This window comes from Eucyclogobius newberryi, unplaced genomic scaffold (genome assembly GCF_026437365.1).
Source record: "Eucyclogobius newberryi isolate DKJ021-1_F unplaced genomic scaffold, fEucNew1.0.hap1 SCAF_12, whole genome shotgun sequence".
NCBI classification, from domain to species: Eukaryota; Metazoa; Chordata; class Actinopteri; order Gobiiformes; family Gobiidae; genus Eucyclogobius; species Eucyclogobius newberryi.
In genome coordinates this window covers 13295441-13320530 of record NW_027315746.1, presented here as the reverse complement: position 1 = coordinate 13320530, position 25090 = coordinate 13295441, and the positions used below count along the sequence as shown (strand labels likewise).

At 40.0% G+C, this 25090-nt stretch overlaps 3 protein-coding genes across 4 annotated transcripts; all 3 read left to right on the top strand.

Annotated features, from left to right (window-relative positions):
• Positions 1-6026: 6026 nt before the first annotated feature.
• On the top strand, positions 6027-8479 carry LOC140356104 (protein THEM6-like). The gene is made up of 2 exons (XM_072440847.1): positions 6027-6533; positions 7648-8479. Exons 1-2 carry the CDS (start codon positions 6030-6032, stop codon positions 7753-7755), a joined length of 612 nt encoding a protein of 203 aa, XP_072296948.1. The 5' UTR covers positions 6027-6029; the 3' UTR covers positions 7756-8479.
• Positions 8480-10377: 1898 nt separating this feature from the next.
• LOC140356103 (protein THEM6-like) lies at positions 10378-13451 on the top strand. 2 transcript variants are annotated; one of them, XM_072440845.1, is made up of 3 exons: positions 10378-10457; positions 12276-12783; positions 13335-13451. In XM_072440845.1, exons 2-3 carry the CDS (start codon positions 12280-12282, stop codon positions 13440-13442), a joined length of 612 nt encoding a protein of 203 aa, XP_072296946.1. In that variant the 5' UTR covers positions 10378-10457; positions 12276-12279; the 3' UTR covers positions 13443-13451. The 2 variants fall into 2 exon arrangements, with proteins under 2 accessions (XP_072296946.1, XP_072296947.1); XM_072440846.1 differs by having other exon boundaries at positions 10441-10461; positions 12278-12783.
• A 2212-nt stretch (positions 13452-15663) lies between these two features.
• ftr67 (finTRIM family, member 67) lies at positions 15664-23309 on the top strand. The gene is made up of 7 exons (XM_072440844.1): positions 15664-16365; positions 17380-17475; positions 17582-17815; positions 18732-18891; positions 19396-19497; positions 22043-22147; positions 23135-23309. The coding sequence occupies exons 1-7, from the start codon at positions 15739-15741 to the stop codon at positions 23200-23202; spliced, it is 1392 nt and encodes a 463-aa protein (XP_072296945.1). The 5' UTR covers positions 15664-15738; the 3' UTR covers positions 23203-23309.
• Positions 23310-25090: the final 1781 nt, after the last annotated feature.

Sequence of the window (25090 nt, the reverse complement as noted above, 5' to 3'; positions counted from 1 at the left end):
CTTACTTTATAATCATTATTATTGCTGTCATGATGGTATATGTATCTGATAGTTTCATTATCCTCCTTTCTGATGTTGCTCTAATACTCTCACCGATCCACTGCAACACGGGGATGGGGGGGAAAAAATGTCAAAAAAATAACAATAATGCAGTTGAAGTATCACATATGATGCACAATCCAATCAAAAAGCCAAACACAAGCTGATAATTGATTTGAAATGATTGGATCTCATTTTGATTCACAATTCTTCTTTATTTGAAGATGTCCACGTGCCATCATCCTGGTACTTGTCTGTTTGTCCTGTCAAGGCCTTTGCACCAAAAGTGGAGGTCGTTTCAAATAAAAAAAAATAATGTTATTTTCTTCTCCATGGCCACATATAAAGGTGTAATTAGTCAGTCATAAGATATCGATCAGAAAACAACTTTCACCCTGACTGTTTTGTTGTTTAGGTCGATACATTTCTTTCATGAAAGTAGTTTCTCTCCACTAAGGCATTCGCTCTGTCTTGCAATTGAAAATAATTAAATATCAAATCCTGCGTTCAAACCGTTTAGTTTCCTAGTTCAGGGGTAAATGCTCTAACCCACACATGCAACATGTCACTTGGAAAGGTCAAAAACGTTTAAATTATGACATTTTCTTTAGGTTTGCTGGCCTCTAGTGACTGGAGTTGGTATTTTACCTCAAAATCTGTCCGTTTTATGGGTTAAAACAACTTTATTCAATATTAAGCCATCATAACCTTTAATCAATTATTTCAAACTAAACTATTCAGAGTTAAAGGATTTTTAAAAAATTGTCGTTAATTACAAAAATGTGTCTTTCCCAACTCACATTTTTTTCACATTACCAATTTTTTTTTGTGACACAGTAAATAAACCGTCATGAGTTATTCTGTACAGGTTTCTCCCCCTTTTCTGCAAAGATAATCAAGTACTTTGCACGCGGCGAGGACGTGTCAAGAGTTGTTGTGTGGCACGAGAGAGAAACCGTGATTACAACTGTTCCACTCTGGGATTTTCAAGTGTAATTGTAGCACCAGAGTCGGATTTTTGCTCATTTAAGGTTTACCGTGTGCTCTTAACGTAAATGCGGCAATTATTTCCAGCATTTGAATTATCGTGTGTTCATGCAAAATTGACATGCGTGGTATACTGTACATGCAATAGCTCATGACTCCATCTAGTGGCAGAAATGGACACAGCAACACCAACCATGTCAGCATTTTTTTAGTACTAACCTTTTGAGATGAAGTAACCTAGACATTTCAGTATTTTGAACGAGAAAGATAAGATTTAGTCTGTCTTTTTCTACGAATGACATAATATACAATCACAGGGATATATATAAAAATATCAAGGCATATATATATATATATATATATATATATATACAAAGACAATTCTGTGGCAGGGTTCAATTATATTATATTTGTACAATAGCTACACTTTAAAAAGCCTTAATAAAGCATGATGAAAGACTGAAGACATAAAGAATAATAAAGAAATTACTTTGTGACTACTTGATTAATATCCTAACTCCTAACCTTGTAATGACTTAATAAATCATTTGTTCTTTATTGTTCTCGTAATGTTTGACAGAGTCTGAATCCAGAGTCTGGAGGAAGACTTCTGTGATTTTATTTGATCATTTCTTACTTGTCCCTTTGCTCTTTGGGTGCTTTTCCTTATTACATTATGCCCGTTGTTTACTGGGTGGTGTCATTAAAAAGATATGACTCCAGAGGGATTAAAATAAGCTCCTTTCTTTTCTATCATTTTCTTCCAGAGAAATATTTGGATGAAGAGTCAGCAGAAGCTTTGGGAACCAGCAGAGCCAACACTTGGAGGTGAGCCCGTTTACTAATGTTAGACATTACTGCCATCTAGTGGTGGTGATGCTGTCTGAGCTGTTTTCTACTGTATAATTGTTTTTCTTTATGTGTTTAGATTTGAAAGAACTCAGAGAGGCCATTCAGAAGGATTTAACGCATTACCCTGTCCCGTACACTTCGTCCTTGAAAAGTACTCACAGGTCAGTATATTTATTTAGACCTTTGTTTGAGGGAAGTGCAATGACACGACAGAACAAACTGCGAATGTTGTATTTTATAGTCATAATCTGAATATAAAATGTGTTCTGTATGCTGCATTATAAAGGCAAGTGCACACTAAAACACTGTTATATGAGCTATATTACTTTGAATTAAGATAAGAGAACCTTTACATCTACAACGCAAAATGTCACAGTATAGAATAAGAAATATATAAATAAATATATAAATAACTATTGAATTAGACTTAAAAACATTCAACTATAATATTAGAATGTCATTTTATTAGAGTTAAGTAAGAAAAATAGGAGGACAATGGATGAATGTACCACAGTATGGCATTAAATAGATTTATCTTCATGGAGATAAGCAGACGGTGCCACCAAGCCAAGTCAGATCTGTGGAAAGGCTCAATTCACACTAAGAATACATGTTTTTTTTTTCCAGTGTATTTTGGCCAATAAAAACACCTATAATGGAATAAATGTAAGACAGATAATCATCAGGCCAGAAACGTTTCATAAAGTGTTTGATTTGGAAAAGTTTTATAGTTTGTCTATTTCACTATTTTACCATTTTATACATTTTCTGTATATCCTTTAGATCACTATCAGTTCCTTCTCATCGGCCTCAAGTATTTACTCCTCCATCCCTCAGAAGAGACGGCGCGGAGTCAAATCCTCCACCTTTTAACCAACCCAAGCCTCCGACAGGCCCTCCTCCCGGTAGAACCTCCACCAAACCCACGGCCTTCTCCACCCCGTCCAAAAGCCCCATCACCACCGAACCCAGTAAAACCACACCCCCGAAACGTACCCTAACTTCACCATCACGGCCAAGTAGTTCACCGATGACACGCAGAGACGGTGATTCTTCTCCAGAGAACCGTTATCGGCGAGGCACCACCCCGACTGACTCCTCCAGCTTTGCATTAGAGTCGCCGAAAAACTCACCCGTCCATAAAACACATTCAACGTCTCACGACAAAGAGAGCAATTTGTCCCCGCAGATGGAGAAGAGCCTGGGTCAGGGGTCAAGAAAGGAAAATGTGACAGCTTCAGCCACCTCTCCTCGTAGTTATGAGCGCAATAACGGCGATAAAAGCGGTATTTGTTCGGGAGAAGAGGCTACAGCGTCAAATGGGCTGCAAAATGTCACTCCCGGGTGTAATTTATTGACCCCAACATATGATAGGACAAAGAAGAGCTCGGATACGGCTTCGAATAAATGCCAAATGGGCCTCGCTCAGGGACTCGATCAAGGAACGGCTGCGACTGGAAGTGGTCGTTGTAAAGAGGCCGTGGCAGTGCTGTACGCCAAAGGACACGCCTCGTCTTCTTCACCTAAGACTGTGCTCAAACAGGAGAGGACTGAGACGGAGTATTTGAACAGGTTTATCCAGCCGGTCCCACCGCCCAGACTGAAGTGACACTTGTGGACACGCCGGGTGGGCTGGTTTGACTGGAGACTGGTACGAAAAGGTCGCATCGGTGAAACTGTGTACGTCTTCAGAGAAGGAGGAGGCAAATGTGTTCATTCTTTTTCAAGCAGGAGTCAGAGAGCAGGTAGTTACATAATAAAAGATTCAGAGCCTTAAATGTATCGTAAAGCCTGTATCTGTTTAGTAGAGTACGCCCCCTTTATACACATTGCTTTTGTTAATATCCAAAATAACTTTAACAGCTACAACTAGGCTTTACAAATGACCTGTCAGTATCCAGTGGGCTGATTTTTATGAAACATGACAAGAAAAGTACATATGTTTTCATTGTTGGCACTTCATAATGGGCTCTCATATTTTTACTGCTGCAATGATAAGATAAAATGGTTGAATAAATTGACATAAGCAGGACAGAGTGCTTTTTGACAACTTTATTCAGTACGACGCTAATACTTTCACATTCTAAAATTTGATATTGTCATAATTTCAAATGAAGGGCAGCTCTGAAACCCTTTATTCTATGGTCGATTCACTGTTTTTGGAAGAAATATCTACAATTACGATAAAAAAAAGTTGAATCTTATCATTATCTGTTGGGAAATGGCTATAAATCCTTTCAAATGGACAATGTCACCATTTTCTGACCCCACTGCAGAGAAATAATCACATCTTGTTTATATTTACTGCTGACAGAGGAAGACGTTGATGAAGATGTTTGTGACAGTTTTTGTTTCATGTCAATGGACCAAACATACACCAGGTCAACAAATCTGACAATAAGATAAGATAAGATATTCCTTTATTGTCCACATATGGGGAAATTCCATTGTTGCAACGCAGGTAGATACAGAGGTAGATACAGAGAAAAAGAACAGATCACTTATAGGAAGTTTGGAAAAACACTCTCAATAGAAGATCTCTTATAGACAAAACCTCCCATTTCCCAACAAGGGATGGAGGGGGAAAATAATAAAGATAAAATAAATACATAAATGATGATGAACACTGGTCTCTGTGTTGTAATGTCACGTAATGTCAACTAAATGACTCACGACAAAAAAAAACGATAATATAATAGATCCAATTAAGTTTTTATTTTGAAGCGTAACCCGGAAACACTCGTCAGGTCCGGCCTGCGCAGAGTGCGATGTCGTTGAGTCAATTCATTTACAGCTAAACTTGTGTCCAAACATCAGGTAAGAGCAACTTTAATCTACACTTTCGCACGCGAAAATCATTCTGCTTGTGCACATTTTAAACAATTACTATGTCTCCGTTTTTTACGTCGTAGAGATCATGTTAAAGAAGGAAATACTGTGGAGATCTTCTTTCTTTCTTGAATGAAATGTCACTTTAAGCAGCGCTGTTTTTAGTTTGTTTGTGACGTGCTTCAATATATACTTTTTATATGTATTTTTTTAATTTGTTGAATTATAATGCATTCACTGTTTTCCAAAACCCTTATTATATATTTCACATTTGAGCATGATGGTGCTGAAGGAGGATTTTCAAGTCAAACCTGTTTCACGTGCGCACGTTTTGTTCCCTCACACTCTGGAGACATTTTGGAGACTTTTTGGAGACTTTTTCCAAATGCAGTGATTTGTTTTGATCCTTTTCGTGTCACAACTATAACCACAAGATATGATAATACTACTGTTTTACCCTGATCTGGGCTGTTTGTGGCACGTCTGAGCTCAAGCATTATAACCTTTAGCACAATGTGTCATTTTAGTGAAAAATACTGACGTCACGTTGACCGAGTTCAATCCAATTATTTTATTATATAGTTTATTTAGTCATCATATGTCAACAGTACATATGTTTAGGCTTTAATACAATAGAATATATAGACATTAGGGCTACAACAATTAATCTTGAATAACTGAAACTATTTGACCACAAAATAATCGTTGACTATTTCGATAATCGTTAATCGGTGTCTGGAGCATAAACCGATCGCGACATTTGCCGTCAGAATTGGTTTTATCACAAATATGGCTTCATTATTCATCAAAATCAGATGGGAATGATATATTTTTTTCAGAATTATTGATGAAAAACACATTTTATAACAAAAACGTTTAATTTAAAAAACAAACTTAGAAATAACTGTTTGACTGGTCGACAAATGAAAATAATTAATCGCTGACTAGTCGCTTGATTAATCAATACATTTTTTCAATGAGTAAACTAGTAAAACAAGTATTTTATTATACAATGACACTTTTTATATACCTTATTACACAAAATAAGAGTTGAAACACTGTGACTGAACGCTTCTGGATAAAGAATATTCACAAATTAAGTGCATTATTAATAAAAAATGCTTAAAGTGTGTTCTTTTTTTAATATTTTGATTGAATAATGCCTCCATCTTTGTTCTAAAATGTGTTTTTTCATGTGTTTTACAGTCTGTACCGTCCAGATAACAGTCACAGTTAGTGGATTACTCAGTGCAGCTCTTCTATAACGACGTGTTTTGGATGTTTTGAGCGATAACCTAATCCGTCCTTCTCTCCAGGCTGCGATGTGGTGGTTGCTGTGGCTGCTCGGAGCCCTGCTGGCTCTCTTCTCCTCCCTGGACGTGTGGTACTTCCTACGCGCCGCCGCCGTCATTCTCAAAGCCTGGTTCCAGCCGCCGGTGTACGACATCACGGCGGAGCAGGTCGTCTCGGGCCGCGTCACCTTCAACGACATCGACATGTGCCACATGAACAACGCCCGCTACCTCCGGGAGTGCGACTTCGCCCGGTTCTCGCTGTACACGCGCAACGGCGTGTTCAAGGCCGTGCGGGTTCTGCGGGGCAACATGGTGGTGGGCGCCAACACCATTCGCTACAGGAGGGCCCTGTGCGTCGGGGAAGGGTATGAGCTGAGGAGCCGCGTCGTGACGTGGGACGAGAAGGCCTTCTACCTGGAGCAGAGATTCGTGTCGACCAAAGACGGAGTGGTGTGCGCCGTCATGTACTGCAAACAGTCGACCATACGCACCACGCCCGACCAGATCATGCAGCACCTGTGCAAGAGGAAGGTGAGACCAGACGGCGAATCATTATTTTTGTAGTTGAGTCATTATACGATCATTTTTTCAATTAGTCGACTGGTCAAACGATGATTTCTATTGTACATAAATGAGGCTTAAAATGCATTAGCAACCAAATAAAGGCTGACATCTGGTGACTGAAAGCTTCTAGAGAGAGAAGATTTACTGAATAATTCCACAGTGTTTGTTATAAAAAGGTCTTTTCATTTGTATATTAGAGTCTTTATAATGTCCTGATAACAATTACAAATTAAAATATGACTAGTTAGTTGACTAATCGTAGCTGCCTTAGAGAAGAATAGGGCTGCACCAATGAATTTAAATAATCGTTGACTAATTTAATAGTTGTTAATTTTTATTTAGACTATTCAGACACTTGGCAAAGAGATTTTTATTCCAAAGACGGTGGAATTGTTAAATCTAATTTTTATCAATACAATAATAATACAAAAATATTTTCTTGTCTTCAAGCAGCATATTTGACCTCAATCTAGTTATAAACGCAATTTCTTTTTTTTAATGGCTGAATATTTTACTGCTAGAATAAGTCAGCTGCCACCCTGTAGAGGAAATACTATCGGTATAATTATTAACCAATACTCTCACCAATCAAACTCATTACCACACAATGATTCTACTGTGACTCTTCTTTCTGTATCTGCACTGCAACTATAAATGATTAACTATCACTTGAATTGAAGATTGTCTAGTTGAGGTCAAAAATGCAAAGAGAAACTTCTAACATGTTTTATACACGAGGCTCTCACTCTTTTACTCTCATTATGTGTGTTACTGCACCATAAACGTCATTTCAGTGGTTTCCTCAAGGATCCTCTAGCTCTTTTACCGACATGTCTGCTGTGCCTTCTTGTACGTTCCAAACCTTTAAATGGCCTTTCAGAGCTAAACTGTACTAACTATATCCCTAAAATGACTTTAAAACTGTGAAAAAGCGCCCACTAGGACTATTTATTTTGGCTGAGAACACATTACTACTACTTAACACTGCTGCTTTTAAAATGTCTATGTCTATTTGTCCATAAGCTTATTTTTAAAGTCCTTTCCTTCTCGTTGAGTCACAAGTACGTGTTCTTCTCCACAGGTCGAGTGCCCTGAGTTTCCAGAGGATCTGCAGCACTGGGTGAACTTCATCTCAGCGAGCAGCCAGGCCCTCAGAGCCGAGAGCGGACTCCACGACAAGAACAAATGAACACGCTTTATCTTCCATTCACCAGAGTCCTCCGGGTCGAAGGAGGCCGAGACTGTCACTGAAGCGCACTCCTGTAACACTAAATAACCTTTAATACAATATATACACCAAGTGTGATGTTTACACGTCTGGAAAACCACAAAATGTATTTTTCTACTTGCATAATGTAAAAGCCATGTGTTTTTGATAGGTACTGAATATTTGTCTTACTACAATACTACTGCAGCATTATTTGTGATAAAGTAAATACACGTAATGCACTAAAACCCTGAGAAGTTTGGTTGAATTTGTGTTAAAACCTGTAGATGTGTGTAACGATTAAGGGTGAGAGATACTGGCACAAATGAATATCTCAGTATTTATAACACGATAACTATATTCAGACGATATTTTGCCAATGCATCAGGAATTTGCTCAAATGTGCCTGTAAATGTCTTGTTTGAGGTTCAGGTATTGCACAAAAACGTGAATGAACTATAAAAACAAGCACAAAATGGCCGATTACACTAGATTTTTTTTGAGCAAACTTTACATTTAATAGTCTAATTTTGCATATCTCCAAAACGGAAATTGCAATAATGTTCATATTTCAATATCCCTCTCACCTCTAGTAATTAGTGTACCTTATTTATTTAGAAATGTAAAGAAAAGCTTACTTGTGCCATGCTGCTGTTGTAAATTCAATTAAATGCAGTAAATTATCAATTATACACAACTCGAATGCTTGTTATATTATTAAAAGAAAGGTGCCAAAAACACAAGGGTCAATTGTGTTTATTCTACATCTGCTTTGCATTTGCTCTCTGTATTTGCTTTGGAGAAAAGTAAATGCCAAGTAGAGGTCAATATGCAATATTTAGAGCTCATAAAAAGGAAAACTGTAAAAAATAAGGAATAATCAGATAAACTAATAATATTAATATGATATAATATTGGATTTGATTTTTGGAGTGTTTATATGCAAAATGGATCATAAAGAAACACCTGGTAACAAGTTAATCCAGAGCTTCTCTGAGGGGCGTGCCCGTTTGGGGAGCGGAGCCTTGCCAAGGGGGCGTGACATTTGGAGAAATGTGCCAATTTTACACATGACAGACGTGTTTGGAGCAACAGAACAATGCCCAGTGCAAACGCAGGCTCCTCTGTCTCTCCTCTGTCTTTACTCTGTCCCTCCTCTGTCTTTACTCTGTGTCTCCTGTCCCTCTCCTCTGTCCTTCCTCTGTCCCCCCTCTGTCCCTCCTCTGTCCCTCTGTCTCTCCTCTGTCCCTCTTCTGTCCCTCCTGTCTTTCCTCTGTCTCCTCTGTCCCTACTTTGTCCCTCCTCTGTCTCACCTCTGGCTCTCCTGTCTCACCTCTGTCCCTCCTCTGTCTCACCTCTGTCCCTCCTCTCTCCTTCCTCTGTCCCTACTTTGTCCCTCTTCTGTCTCTCTCCTGTCTCACCTCTGTCCCTCCTCTGTCCCTCCTCTCTCCTTCCTCTGTCTTTCCTCTGTCCCTACTTTGTCTCTCCTCTGTCTCTCCTGTCTCACCTCTGTCCCTCCTCTCTCCTTCCTCTGTCCCTCCTCTGTCTTTCCTCTGTCCCTACTTTGTCTCTCCTCTGTGGTCCCTCTTCTGTCTCTCTCCTGTCTCACCTCTGTCCCTCCTCTGTCCCTCCTCTCTCCTTCCTCTGTCCCTCCTCTGTCTTTCCTCTGTCCCTACTTTGTCTCTCCTCTGTGTCTCCTCTGTCCCCCCTCTGCCCCTCCTCTGTCTGGAGAATAAAGTCTGGAGAATAAAGTCTAAAGAATAAAGTATAGGAAGAACTTCTATAGGATACAATGACAAAGGCATCTCATGACCTATTGGGCTTTGTCAAAGCACTGGAAGTCAAAGCACTGGAAGAACAACTTTTAGGACTACGACAAAGTCTGGGGAATAAAGTCTGGCGGTGATGCGACACTCGGCTGTCGACTGCCATAAAACAATAACAACAGCAATAACAGTCTAAGGAATAAAGTCTGGCGGTAATGCAACACTCGGATGCCAACCGCCATAAAACAACAACAACAACAACAACAATGTAACACTTGGATACCAGCCGCCATAAAACACCAAAGAACAAAAAGAAGAAGAAGCAGTCAAAAAACGCCGAAAGCTGTCGAAAAACGCCTGTTTCAAAGCTTCTTGCATTGCACAGTTTCTCTTAGTATCATGTCATGTTCTGCCTTAGTGTTGCCCTCTCTCACAACAACAACCAACACCAAACAACAGGAAGCAGTCTGTGTGACTGTCGTGGACCTGCAGTGTTAAAAGTGAACCACAGTGACAACCGCCTAAAAACACCAAAGAAGAAGAAGAAGGTGAGCGTCAGAAGGTTTGAGAAGCTCTGATATAATCTATTATTTATTATTTTATTTAGAGTCGCGTTTGGAGAACACAGTGCTATGAATTTTAAAATAACTCAATCTTTACCAGCGCTCACTCAAAATCAAATGATTATTGAAATGTGTAAAAAAAAAATAAAAAAAAAAGAATGAAGAGAAAGATCATGCACATTTTTCATTTTTCAGATGAGTTGTGTCATTTAAATCGTCTTATAATGTGTATTGCGTAAACGTACAGCGGACGTACAGCGCAGTCACGTGTCCAGCCCAATGCGGAAGTTCATTCATTCTACCGGTATCTTCCAAGTTGTAGCAAGTCCCATGGTCTGACACTTCCCCGGAGACTGTGAGTACTCAATGACGCAGCTATACCGCGATTTGCCGCACTTTGCATTCGTTTTTTGCGGCATTCAACGAGCCGTTCCTCTGTTAGTCGGATGTGACAGCGTTAAAGCTAGCAGTTTGTGTTTCCAAGGCCAGGTGACAACCAGGTTAGCATCGGGCTAAGCTAACGTGAAGCGTCGCTGCTTTATGATGCTAAAGACCAGAGATATTATGATCAGGAAGAGCAGGTGCTAAGGTCTCCTGTGTTTATTTTACTGAATTTTGTGTCGTACAATGGTAAGCTTTATTACTAAAAAGGAGGTGCAGATAATGCTGTTAAAATGACATTCATAAGGTCAAAGATGCACGTCCAATATATACTTTACAGCCAAAGTAAGACATCAGAACACGTCAGGCAAATTGCAAAGCAGGCCTCATTAGACTAAGTACACTGGTAACTTTCCCTGTAACATGATATAACCCAAGATGTCACAGCATTTAATCCATTTGTACTGGAACATGTTACAAAGAGAGAAACCTGGCTCGCTTTATAAACAGTTTTGCAGCAGGTTCCTGTTCAGGTTAATCATATTGACAAAGGTGCAGCTTTCATACAGGAAATGAAAGCAAACTGAAATGCTGTCAGACAGAGCAGGACCTTCAGTTTCAGAGTCTGTTCAGAGTTGGTTTAGAAAAAGGATCTGACCAAATGTGTTCCTAATCTTCCTTTTTCCAGGTGAGCTACAAATATTTAATGGAATGAATTAGGGCTGTGGACCTGTAGTCGTTTAGTTCATACATCAATGGTCTTTTGGTCGGCCAACATTTGTATTAGTCGACTCATTATTTTGTGGGTGATTTTTAAAGGATTTATATTCAGGCAGGAGGAAGAAGAGGTAGTGTATCTGTATAAAACATTGTAATTGCGTGCTGCCCGGTGGCCGAGTGGTTAAGTCACAGCGCACGTATGCCAGGCCGCAGTGTCGTGAGTTTGAATGACTCCGGTGATTTACTGCGTGTCTTCCCCTCTCTCATTCTCCATTCTCACATTGCCCTCTCCTGTCCAAAATCTTAAAAAAATTAAAAGATAATAAAACATGTATTATAATTGCCTGATCTCCTGCAGACTCACTTTGGGAACATGATATATGGTCAAATCATTGAGATACTTCTCAGTTTTGCTTTTACAAAATCTCATGTTAACAATTAAGGACATTTCGATCATAGATTTATCATAGGGCTATTAAAAGCATATTTCCTTGTAATTAATTGCTAATATTTAAAATTGATTTCAAAGACCTTCTGCGTAAGATTTCTGCCAGAAAATGGACAGAAATAATGGCATTTATTTCATTACAGGTGTTTTTTATGCACTAAAAACTGCTGAGGGGGATTCTTTCTCCACAGACCTCACTTGTAACTTTTTGGTGAAGGGTCCACCACCTGCTTGTCTCCATGGAAACGTTTTCTCTATGGCTGGAATATTTCACAAAATGGCATGAAACTGACCTATGTCCATGGAGAATGTTCCAAAGTTTGTTTGTTTTTTAATATTATTGTTTGTTATTTATTGATCAAGTTTATCATTGTATTTTCTCTCTGTTGTGAGTGTGAATGTTTTTTTTGTACATAATTTTTTTCTACTTTTTGGGATGCTAAGTGACATTTATAGCCTGATACCACGTCATTTTTGGAAGAGTAGCTACAGTACTTGTTTCAGTAGTTAACGGGGATCTAAATTAAAACACGCATTTTAAAAATTGACACGTACTCTTTTGGTCCAGTTACCAGGGTTGTCTTTTACAATATGTTTACATTGAATGAACCTTGTGTGTTGCAGAGAGATGCTGCTGCTCCTGGTGTTGATTGCCCTGCTCCTGCTCTTCTGCAGTTTGGACGTCTGGTACTTCCTCCGGGGCGTCCAGGTCTTTTTGGAGGCCTGCTTTCTGCCTGCCATCCCTGACATTTTAGCAGAACAATCCGTGGACGGCATGGTCACTCCTCATGACCTGGACTACATGGGTCACATGAACAACTCCCGATACTTGAGGGAGTGTGACTTTGCCAGATTCCACCATTACATGAGAAACGGCGTCTTCATGGCGTCCCGTAAACTGGGGGCCAGAATGGTGGTGGGGGCTTCTACCATAAGGTACAGGCGCTCCTTGGATTTCCGTGAGGCCTTTGCGATCCGGACCAAAGTGCTGGGATGGGACGATAAGTCCTTTTACTTGGAGCAGCGATTCGTTTCCAAAAAGGATGGCTTTGTGTCAGCCATAATGCTCTGCAGGCAGAACGTGGTGTCCAGCAGTCCAGAGAAGATTATTGAGTATGTGTGCAAGAAAAAGGTGAGCACTAAATTAGATACAGTTTGCACCCAAGCACAAAGCTAACCCTAAACCCTATGCAATTTACTGGTGTTGTGGAGATGACACAACCAACTATTGATTAATCAAGATAACTGTGACTAATTGACTATTAATTGATCACTCTTTTCTTTCAATTATTGTCTGGAGTATTCAAACACGATCACATTCAAAAAGATGTGTTCTAACAAAGAGCAGCATTTTCAATAAGAATGGCAAAACATACCTAACAATTTCATGAATATTACACTTTTCTGCATCTAGAAGCCTTTAGTCAGCATATGTAACCAGGTGCTGTTGTGCAGCCTTTGACACAATTCTAAAATAGATACAAGATTCTTTGTAATATTTATCCAAATTCCTATCATTATCACCCTTTCCAGCATGAAACATGGCTATGATATGATCGAAATGTATAGTATTTATTATATTATTTTGAGCCTTTCACTGTTGTGACGAGTCTCTCTACTTTAAGTTGACCGTACCATGATGTATTGTTCTAAAGTGTTTCTTTTATGTTTCTTTCTCATTAGATTGAATGTCCTGAGTTTCCCGAGGACCTTAAACATTGGGTTAACTACATCACAGCCAGCAGCCAGGCCCTGAGAGCAGAGAGTGGGCTGGAAGATAAGAATAAATGATGCAGCTGATGTTTGAGCTCATTAAGTATTATTATTTATTACTAATTAACATGTTTCTGGCTCGCACATGTAGACGCACAAACAATTATGTCTCTCTTTATGAGGAACTCCTGCTGACAATATATTTTTCTAATCTATATTATCGGAGCAGAAGGGGACATTTTGAGTAGGACAAGAAGGTGTTGTAGTTTGCGCTGTAGTTGACCCGCTTTGGACTATCACTAGTTTTAGCCGCATGTTAAAATTCAATCTACATCAATGCATGTTTTAAAATATTTTGTGCCTGACTACTAGCTTTAGTTTAGAGGCTTACAATTAACACAATATGAAATTTTACCGACCGCTAGTTATCATGAGATACTTGAAAATATTCGATTAAGTGGGGAGACACCTATTTTAACTTGACCATGGGATTTGCACAACATATAAGATTGTTCAAGGGACTAATACTTGAGCCAGTTTATTTTTTTGCTTATGTTTTGATATTTAAAGGGGCGGGTTGCTTCATATCTTCTGCATGTAAAGACCTCGAAGGATAAAGGGAGTTATATTATTTAAATCCTTCCCTTTAATGCATCAGAACTGAAGTTGATGACCAAAGTAATGTATATTTATGTTTGAAGGATGTCATAAATGTCATAATGTTATTTATGTATCGATTGCACTTAACGTTTCAAAATATACACTGTTGTCATTTCATCCTAAATTATTAATTTATTATATTATATTCATTGAGATGTTTTATGTACCTTTAGGCTATAGGATGTCTTGTGTTTACTATTAATATGCATTTCAAAATAAATGCATTCTGACAAGAGAAATGAGTGGTTTGTTCTATATAATTATTAAGACTTTATTTTATAGAATGTACAATTTACTACTTCTGTGGTAGTAAATTGTGATCTATGGTGATCACTAGCTATATTTTTGTTCTGGTTTGAATGTAGAAAAAGACACGTTTCCCCTGAAACGGCCCGTTACGAAACATTTAGTTTTTCTAAAAATTGTGTCCAGATGACTGCAACTGGGTTTTTTTCTACAATGGAACAGAATAATAAATAAACTGAATAATTTTCTTTATCTAACAAACAACATCTATGTTGATCCAACGTTTGTCCAGAAATCATGGTTGTAAAACTTTCAAAGTTTTTAATCTGGATTATTATTATTTTTAATACGTTTTGACAACTGTCATCCGGAAGTCTTTTTCAAAGTGCTGCTGTGAGGAGCAAAGGGCAGGACTAATCTGGTTCCTCTCAGGGTTGTATATCATCAGACCAGTACCTTTTTAATGGACTTTCAAATGGGGATTAGTCAAATATTGTCCAGATGACTCGAAAAAACACTAAATCATCAAGATAAGTATGAGCCACATACACATACAAAGTATAATTTTTATACATGACCAAGCCAAACAATTGTCCAGATGACTATACTTTTGAAATCTTGAAACATGAATAATTTTATATTGATTGTTTGGGTTTCTTACAAAAATGCAAGGGAAAAGGGTTGTCATTTGAACAACAATCCTCCAAATACCATTCCCATTCAAAACAGACAACAGTTTATATTAATGTAGTTTATGATTCAAAAGATAAGATATTCCTTTATTGTCCACACACGGGGAAATTTCATATTTTTGAATATGTATAGATATGTATTAAGTTTAAATTGTTATGGCAGCAATCTCGAAACATACAGGGAAAACACATTTATTGAAATAAACAATTCACAAACAAAATAAGAACGGCGATATACAAAATACATTTAAAAAGTTAAACGCTGTAAAACAAAAAAAGCTTTAAATTCGGTTGTACTTCCGCTGACGTAAGTTTAACCCCACCCCTCGCTTCCTGTAAACAAAGCCACCGCAGCTGTCTCAAAGCCAACATGACCAAATTTATCACTTAGGAGCGGCGTGTTTCCTGGCGGTCTTTCAAAATAAAACGGTTATTTTATCGCGTGCGCCGTCGCTCGTTCTCACCGCACGGCATATTTTGAAAGACCGCCGGAACACACGCTGCTGCTGCTGCTGCGTGACGTACGTGATCATAGTGGCTCGCTCCTAAATGACGTGTGTGATCAGAGTTGCTTTACAGAGCTGTCAACTGAGCAAAAAAGTCTAAAAAAACAAAGTAAAGATTAACACGTATAACTACAGTAGGTGGCGGTAATGTAACACTTGGATACCAACAACAACAACAGCGATAAAACACCAAAGAAGAAGAAGAGTCTGGGGGTTTCTCTTGTGTTTTCGCCCAGTTTCTCCGTCGACGGTTCCGCCGCTGCGACCATCATGGCTCAGGCCGGGCTCGTGTTGGACAAGGACCAATTCAACTGTTCGATCTGCCTGGACGTGCTCCGGAGCCCCGTGACCATCCCGTGCGGGCACAGCTACTGCTCCATCTGCATCCAAAACTACTGGGACCAGGACGACTACCTGGGCATTTTCGCGTGTCCCCAGTGCAGGCAGTGCTTCACCCCGAGGCCCGTGCTCGCGAGAAACACCATGTTAGCAGACGTGGTGGAGAGATTTAAGAACACTAGACTGCAAGAGGTGCCTTCTGCCGCTACCGCTACCGCTACCGCTACTGCTGTCCCGAGCCCGACCGCCGCAGAAGCCGGAGACGTGGCGTGCGACGTGTGCACGGGGAAGAAAAACAAGGCGGTCAAGTCGTGCCTGGTGTGCCTGGCCTCGTACTGCGACCACCACCTGGCGCCGCACTACGACTCCGCCGCCTTCAAGAAGCACAAGCTGGTGTCCGCCGCCCGGGACCTGCAGGAGACGATCTGTCCCCGGCACGACAAGCTGCTGGAGGTGTTCTGCCGCGCGGACGGACAGTGCATCTGCTACCTGTGCCTCACGGACGAGCACAAGGGCCACGACACGGTGCTGGTGGAGGTGGAGATGCAGGACAAACGGGTGAGTGTCTGGGCAGAGCGTCATCCCTAAAAAACCTGCACAGGAATGGCCCCCAAACCTGCACAGGAATCCAAAACCTGCACAGGAATGGCCTCCAAAACCTGCACAGGAATGGCCCCAAAACCTGCACAGGAATGGCCCCCAAACCTGCACAGGAATGGCCTCCAAACCTGCACAGGAATGGCCCCAAAACCTGCACAGGAATGGCCCCCAAACCTGCACAGGAATGGCCTCCAAACCTGCACAGGAATGGCCCCAAAACCTGCACAGGAATGGCCTCCAAACCTGCACAGGAATGGCCTCCAAACCTGGTGTACAGTAGCAAAACATTGTAAATGCATCAATAATGTTACTCAAAAGGAAGTACATAGTGGGACAAAACGTTACTAAAGGTATTTGGGGTGGACTGCTGCTCAAGTAAGAGTGATGTGATTTACTATTTGAAGTTAATGTAAAATGAATTGATACACTTAATCTGGTATTTTCAAATGTACCTAGACCAGTGAAAAACTAAATCTTGTCTCTAAAGGCGTGGTACAAGAAAAACAAATCTGTTATAATTGTCTACGTAAAGCTTTGGTCATCGTACGCTCGCTCACAGTGGAAAGAAACTAAAAGGTTTACTTAAATACAACATGGTGTCTGAAAACTACTGACCAGTACAATTGTATTCAAATGTTACTCAGGGTAACAGTGTACGGTAGGCTATACTTCAGCTTGTATGTGTGTAATTGTGACTTTCTTTACGCGATAAGCTCTTCTGCTCTCTTTGTGTCGCAACAACACGTGGGCGACAAGTGTTTGATTAAGTGCACTTTGCATTGAGTCATAATGAGTAATGATTGATTGGATCAGACGAGATCAAGCGCTCTCGGCGTGGTATGGCCGCGATTGATTATGATTAGAGATAAGAAGATTCCTGTTTGACAATTGTATGAAAATGACATGTTTTAGAGAATGTCACGTTTGCTTTATGATTTTTAATTGACTGAACTTTTCCTGTCACCTTTGCAGATGCAGCTTGGGGAGATGATACAGAACTCACAGCTGCAAATCCAACAAAAGGAAAGAGACGCTCATGAACTAAAGCAGGCTGTCTGCTCCCTCACTGTAAGGCCAAACTCCTAAACCCGACGTTTCAATTCTCATTTCGCACCGTTGGATAAAAAACGTTCCTTCAAAACCTCGTCTCTGTTGGTGTTCGTCTCGCCCTCAGCGCTCTGCCCGCGGCTTCGTGGAGGAGACGGACCGCGTTTTCACAGAGCTGATCCGGTCGATCGAGCTGAAGCGCTTCGAGGTGCGAGAGCTGATCAAAGCGCAGGAGAAGACGGCGGTCGGTCAGGCCGAGCAGCTGCTGGACAGGATTCTGAAAGAGATCGCTGAGCTGAAGAGGACCGAGGCCGAGCTGGACAAACTGTCTCTGACCGACGACCACATCAGCTTCTTACAGGTAACGGGACGTCTCGACATTTTAGCTGAGGGTGATCTGCTCAGTTTATTCCCATCCGTGAATCAACTTTTAACTGAAAACGGGGGCGTAGTTGTCTTAGGAAGTTAAGACTTGTGTGTTCGTTCTGCTTTGCGTTCTGCTGTTGTGTCCTTAGGCAAAGGGAGTGTCTCGTCCTTGTAATAATGTGTGGTTGGTCGTCAGAAAAAGGTAGATTTACATTATTTGTTCACTGTCATATTATGTTATTACTAGACAATCATGTTTTAAGAAAAAATGATGGATTTTTCATTTATTTAATATGTATTTATCTATGTTAATTTATATTTATGTATTATTATTTTATTATATTAAAGGGACACTATGTGCAATTGTTTTTTTACGTGGAGGGTTCAAATTCCAAAATGCTGTTTTCTCCATGGAGATGTTGTTTTACCTGTGATGTTCCTCTCGGTGGCAGTAAAGTAAGAGTAATCTCCATGGAGACAAGCAGCTGATCCAACAAACCAAGCATTTATTCGAGCTAAAATGCCTGGAGTTGAATAAATGAACGTTAGATATGTTTATTCATGGGCTTTAGCTTCAGTTTGAGTTATATGCAAAATTTTCCCATTCAAAAGACATGTTTTGTTTTAAATGCCTAATCGCTACGGCAACAGTGCTTATTTCTCTTCATTCTGGAACCTATGAACGATAACAATTCAAGCAAAGCAATACTATTTATAAGAAATAAGTGTTGAATGTGATGGAAAGTTAGATAGTGCCCTTTTAAGTAAAAAAAAAAGCTTTTATGTACATGACCTGTATTGGTATGTTTGTGTGATATAATGTTTATGCTGTAGTGAAGTTCTACCTGTCACATTTTGTCCCCTCCCTCTACACAAGAAAAGTCCCTGACATTCATGTCCTTGTCCTGTAGAACTGCCAGTCCGTGGCCCCGCCCCCCGTCCTCTCTGTATTACCGCCCATCGCCTCTGACCCGAGCCTCACCTTCGGCCCCGTGATGACCGCAGTGTCCGACTTCAAGGGCCTGCTGCAGGAAGTGTGCCAGGGCGGCTTTGTCAGCATCTACGAGAAAGGTAAACGCAGTGGACACTTCTACTTCCCTCTCAACAAAACACTCACAGCTCAAGTCCGAGCCGCTTTCTGAGCCAGTTCAGTGCCGCTCTCTCGCTTGTTCTATTCAGGTGCAGTTCGTGTTGCTCTGGTTTTCTGATGGAATCCTGTCTAGCGACCTCACAATATCACATTTTAGTGTCGAAGAAACATTATGACTTCACAATTCTTCACGTTTATTGATCAGGGGTCAGGTTTATTTTGCTTTTTGACCTAATTTTTCTGTACTATACTGTAACCAAGCAATAAAATATTAAAAACAACAACAATGTCCCCACACACACACACGCGCACACACTTCGGGAATGTAATAAATGACCTTTAGTAAATGCTTTATGAATGACAAAAATGAAAGTAATGTAGCATAAAAAGTCAGATTTTCATGGTTTCTAATGATTTATTTAGTTCCTACCAAATCAATAAAGTAAACGATCCCTAAAACATCCCGATTGTGGTTTCCTTTTCAGTGAGAGGCGTGGTGATCGTGGGTCCAGTGAACGACGTGGGCGCGCCGCTGGAGACGGCTCAGCCCATCGTTGTGGAGGACACAGACGTAGCACAGGCACAAGGTGAGTTATAAACAGTGTTTCCTAAAGGTTTAAAACAGTGGTTCTTAACCTTTTTGGAGGTACTGAACCCCACCAGTTTCATATGCACATTCACCGAACCCTTCTTAATTGGAAAAATGTTATATTATTTTTTTTCAAATTCTGTGGCCCCATGCACAAACCTGACGGCCCACAAAACAATTAATCCAAGAAAAACAGATTTTAAAGAAAGATAATATGATAAGGTATGTTATCATAGTTATGTCTCAGTTGTGGGGTGTCAGGTTCATACATGGGGGCGGGGCCACAGAATTCAAAACATCGGTATATATTTGACTGGTGCACAAAATGAACCGTGCATCAACATCACTGTGTTAAAAGAATAAAATCATCAAAACATGATTTTCACACAAAAAACATAATAATGAATATTTACTGCATGAGTGTGACTTCTGCCACACTCGTGTCATTTTCACAACAAAAGGCAGCGGAGTTTTGGACCATTTGGAGTCTATGGAGGGAATGGGAGGAGATGCCAGTGAGGAGGGAGTTGCAGTAGTCGAGGCGGGAGGAGATGAAGGCATGGATGAGGGATTCAGCAGCGGGGAGGGTGAGGCAGTGTCGGATTTTGGCGATGCGGCGGAGGTGGAAGTATGAGGTCTTGACAATGTGGCTGACATGGGGAGTGAAGGAGAGGGTGGGGTCCATGATGACACCGAGATTGCGTACCAGGGTAGAGGGGGTGATGGTCGAGGTGTCGATGCTGAGTGAAAAGGGACCAGTTTTATTGAGAGTGGATTTGGTGCCAATGAGGAGGAGCTCTGTTTTGTCACTGTTCAGTTTGAGGAAGTTGAGAGTGAGCCATGATTTTATTGTAGAGATGCAGGTTTCAATGTGGCTGAGGGGAGGGTTTTGGGTGGATTTGGTGGTGAGGTATATCTGGGTGTCGTCAGCGTAGCAGTGAAAGTCCAGGTTGAGTTGGTGGAGGATGTGACCAAGGGGGAAGATGTAGCAGATGAAGAGGAGGGGGCCGAGGACTGAGCCCTGGGGGACCCCCTGCGTTACTGGGGAGAGGGTGGATGAGTGACCGGAGAGGGAAATGAACTCTTGCCTGTTGGTGAGGTAGGATGTGAGCCAGTCAAGTGCAGAGCCCTCAACACCCAGTTGGCGCAGCCTTTGTAGGAGGATGGAATGGTTTATAGTGTCAAAGGCTGCGCTGAGGTCTAGTAGTAACAGGATGTTGAGGGCCCCGGAGTCTGCAGAGGTGAGGAGATCGTTGAGTACTTTGACCAGGGCTGTTTCAGTGCTGTGAAGTGGGCGGAAGCCAGATTGGAGGGGTTCATAGAGGTTGTTTGACTGGAGGTGGGTGTGAAGTTGGGCGGCGACGATGCGTTCCAGCGTTTTTGAGAGGAACGGCAGGTTGGAGATGGGGCGGTAGTTGGAGAGGTTGGCGGAGTCTAGGGTGGGTTTTTTGAGGATGGGGGTGATGGAGGCCAGTTTTATCCCAAAAGGGGTTTTGATATAAGTTAGATTCTGGGGGATTTCCCTAGTCCTTTTGATCCTTTTAGGTGCAGCTGGTACCAAGATGTTGCCCAGAAAGGTGGGCTTTGATTCAATCTAAAATATTAAGAAAGAAATCACAAGACGTACCATCACGACAGTCACAAGTCGACTACTGAGCGCACCAAATTCCCTGCAGCACGAATCATATGGGTCTGATGTGTGTTTTGACCTCCGCCGAACCCCTGGGGTTCGATCGAACCCAGGTTAAGAACCACTGGTTTAAAAGAAGAGACATCTGCCGATTAGCTAAGGGCTTTATAGAGTTAATGACAGACGCAAATGTGAATGTAGTTTCTAATGGATGCATCTCTAAATTCCTCCAAAATCAGAGGTGGATCGTAACAGTGCAACTGTCGTATTGTTTCTTATGGTTTTAGATCTGCTGAAATGGCCGAGGCCTTTTTAAATGTATTTTTAGTACATTTATGGGAACATCTTGCCTACATTTCTGAGTGAAGGCTTTGAGCAAACAAAACAAGGCCTCATGGGTAAAAATGACCATGAAAATAGCTTCTGACCTAAACATCTGGACAATTATTCATCAAGATCAGTTGTTGACACTAATAGTTTGCGAAATCTGTGCAACTTAGTAAAATAGTAAAATATTAATGCTTTTAATAATTCTTTTAATGAATGATCAGTAGATTTTTAAAAATGTGATACTTCTTTTGCTCCTGTATCTTTACGTTTAATCTTTAAGTAACAAATAGAAGCGCTAACTGCTTCTGTCACCACTGAACTAAACAACATTGTCCTTTATATTTTATTCATTTGATGTGTTATTTAAGCTTGTACAATAAAGTTCTTCTCACTGACTATATTTAGCTTTGTTTACCTGCTCCGTCCTGTCTCCCTCACCTTGTTTACTGTCTGGTTTTGCTGAGCGTGTGAGAAAGTCCTGCAGTATTAGTTCTGTTTTTTACAGTTAAAAACAAAAAAACAACCACAGAATAAACACTTTGTTGTCAGTTTTGCCGCTGACTTTTGGGTTTCTTTGTTCCAGCGGTGAATCTCCCAGTGGGTTTAGACCAGCACCCGGTGAATCCCCTCAACCCGTTTCTCAACCCGGCTCCGGCCGTGTCCAACTTTGTCTTCAGCCCGACGCCCGGTAAGACCAGGTTCTACCACGCGCAGCTGAATGTTTTATAATAAAGGTCTTTATCTTTAGCAGAGAAAGTACAGTGTAAGAGCACCTATATTAACACCTATGCTCCATTTTTAGTATTCGAAATGTAGTTAAAAATTCAAAATGAGACAAAAATTAAGGTTTTTGTAGTTGATGATTAGTCAGCGATTATGTCATGATTTCTACTGTGTCTTAAGAGATGTTTAAAGATACATTATAGTTTAAAGCCAGAATGTACAAAAGTTATGTTTTTTGATAGAGAATGTTGAAATGTTGAGAAATAAATACATTTATAGTTTTATTTTTTATATATAATATAATATATATATATATATATATATATATATATATATAATATATTATATATATTATATATATAAATAATTATATATATAATATTTTTTTTATTTTTTTATTTTTTATTTTTTTACAGTTAAAAACAAAAAAACAACCACAGAATAAACAAAAACAAAACAAACAAGGCAGGGCCAGAGAAAGCAAAAACTAAAGGGATAAATCTGAAATCGTTTTAAGAATAATAAGGCATCCTCAGAAAATAAATGTTATCCAAAATAAGAGTCACATTATTAGCTGGAGGAAAAGTTAGGAAAAAATGCAATTGCACTTTTGTTTTTTGGAGTCTTCAAAAATCAAAAAAACAAAAAAAAAACAGAACATTATAACTTTTTGAATGGGAGAAAAGTCCTCAAACTGATAACACGCTGAAGCTGAAACCCATGAATACATTTTATTTTTGGTCTGTGTAATTACTATTTATGTTTAGGACGACACAATGAGCAACAATGTGTGATTTTGTTATGCCAATGTATAGTCCAGGTTGTTTTCTAAGACTCTGAGGGAGAATACACCAGAGTCTTTATTTGACTGCGACGACACAGAAGCGCTGCACACTGTCATTTGAGATTCAAAATGAATAAAGTTGAATTTGAAACATGTTTTTTCCCCCAGGCTCCGTCAAACTTTCCCTTGGGTCGAGACAGCGGCACCAGCGACGCAGCCATCCAAGGAGGAAATAGAAGAAATGTTTATTACGGCTTTATTTTTTTAATGAACACTCTTGCCGGACTGAAACACCACATGCAGCGTATTTTGGATTCAAGCAGAAAAAACTGAGCCCATTCATAATTTCAACTTTGTCTTAAGTATTTTGCTTTTAGTGTGAATTCATTTATAGTTTTTTTTATATATACATTTTATTATCAATTTATATTTGTATTTATTTTGTGACATTAAAATAGTTAATGGGTTGAAATAATTGCCTGATTTCTACATCACATTCGTGCAGAAAGAAAGAAAAAAACAGTGTTCTTATGAAAACTTTTGGATCAAAGCGTATCTTTTCTTGTTGATGAGATTTATAAGACGTTCTAACTTTTCCCTGTGTGCGCCAGCGTCTCGCAGTGATAATAAAACAACTGAATTGTGAGTCACGGTCTGATGCGTTTGTTTTATACTCCACGTTTGTAACTCGCACTCGAATCGCTCCCATCCAAAATGTACTTTACTGCGTAGTATTTACGAGCCGGGACTCTTGAGTTGTACTTTTGGCAGCGGGCGGTGGTCGTGGCGGAGGCCCGGGCGCCAAAAGGGCAAGATTCACTCTCAGTCTGTACGATTTATTCAGTTCTAAGTAAGTCGTTTTCAACCGAATATTTGCTCTTTTTACTCTTCCTATTCGTTTTTATTTGGACTTTACTTCAGCTTAAACTGCAGGGCCAACGTGAGAACACTTTGAACATCACTAACTACGTTTAACATTTAAAACACAAGCTAAAGATTCAAGTTACTTCAAAATAATACTGATAAGTACCTGTAAGTAGAAGTGCAAAGTAGTGGTCCAGGAATGGGGGAAATATGATGAGTAACTGCCTGGATGCAATGTAATTTTATATATTTGAAAATTTGAAGGACAAAATCATGCTCAGAATCTGGTATTTCTAAAAGAGACCTCACAAAATATTTAAATTAAAATATCTGAAGGAGCGACGCAAGAAACGAAAATGTTCAAATGATTTCATATTGTCAGCGTTATGCTTTTGTCGCCCACACATTTACTCTTTTACAGTGGGAAGAGAAGCCAACGCTTTTACTTAGAGTTGAGGCTATGGAAACTACTCAGAGTGCAGTTTCCTCAAAAAGTTACTCAAGTAAATGTAACTGAATAACTGCCCTGACTCCTGAGTGTGTTCAGTAAGCTACAAGTCCAAATGTATTTTTCAAAATTAAAAACATAGAACAACAAAAACAAACTTGGCAAGACCAGAGAGAAAACATTTGGTTAAAAAAAAAATAAAAAAAAATGCACATGAACTCCAAAACAATAGTCCCATTCAGTCCTATGTCCATCAAATGTATTTTATTACAGATTTTTTTCTTCACTCTTCTCTTGTGTCTTATTTGATCACTACATTTACTTCAACTTCAGTTATATTATTTTAAAGTGCAGGCAAAGGTGAGAATATTGACTTATCTGTCCACATTTCACCTGTGAAAAGAGTCCGGAAACTATAGAAACCCAACGTTATTAAAAAATATGACTCATGTAAAAACAGAGTAACATAAATGTAACTGTTATGCCTAAACCCACCTGTGAAAACCAACTATACTTTATTTATTTTGACCATTTACTCTTTTAATACTCTTTTATTCTACTTGTACCGTGTGATATTATCTTCAGCTGCAGTTTCACGTGAGAACCTTTCACCTGTAAACACCCTGACTAAAGTAAACACTCCAAATACTACACGCACAGGTAGAGCTTAGTGCGCCTGCGTGCTGTTCCCTGCGCGCCTCTGTGATTGGCGGAGGCTGGAAACAGGCGCAGGTGTAACCGGACACTCCTCAGTGCACATGCGTGAGAGCGCCAAGAGAACTATTTGCCTGTTTGGACACACTTTCGGTTCC

What these genes read in the sequence shown, in the direction of transcription:
- LOC140356103 (XM_072440845.1), top strand. Translation starts at nt 12,280, where the DNA reads ATGCTGCTGCTCCTGGTGTTGATTGCCCTGCTCCTGCTCTTCTGCAGT. An exon ending in AGTATGTGTGCAAGAAAAAG is followed by an intron (nt 12,784 to 13,334) that starts GTGAGCACTAAA and finishes CTTTCTCATTAG; the next exon opens with ATTGAATGTCCTGAGTTTCC.
- ftr67 (XM_072440844.1), top strand. Translation starts at nt 15,739, where the DNA reads ATGGCTCAGGCCGGGCTCGTGTTGGACAAGGACCAATTCAACTGTTCG. An exon ending in TGTCAGCATCTACGAGAAAG is followed by an intron (nt 18,892 to 19,395) that starts GTAAACGCAGTG and finishes TTTCCTTTTCAG; the next exon opens with TGAGAGGCGTGGTGATCGTG. An exon ending in TGTCTTCAGCCCGACGCCCG is followed by an intron (nt 22,148 to 23,134) that starts GTAAGACCAGGT and finishes TTTTTCCCCCAG; the next exon opens with GCTCCGTCAAACTTTCCCTT.
- LOC140356104 (XM_072440847.1), top strand. Translation starts at nt 6,030, where the DNA reads ATGTGGTGGTTGCTGTGGCTGCTCGGAGCCCTGCTGGCTCTCTTCTCC. An exon ending in AGCACCTGTGCAAGAGGAAG is followed by an intron (nt 6,534 to 7,647) that starts GTGAGACCAGAC and finishes TCTTCTCCACAG; the next exon opens with GTCGAGTGCCCTGAGTTTCC.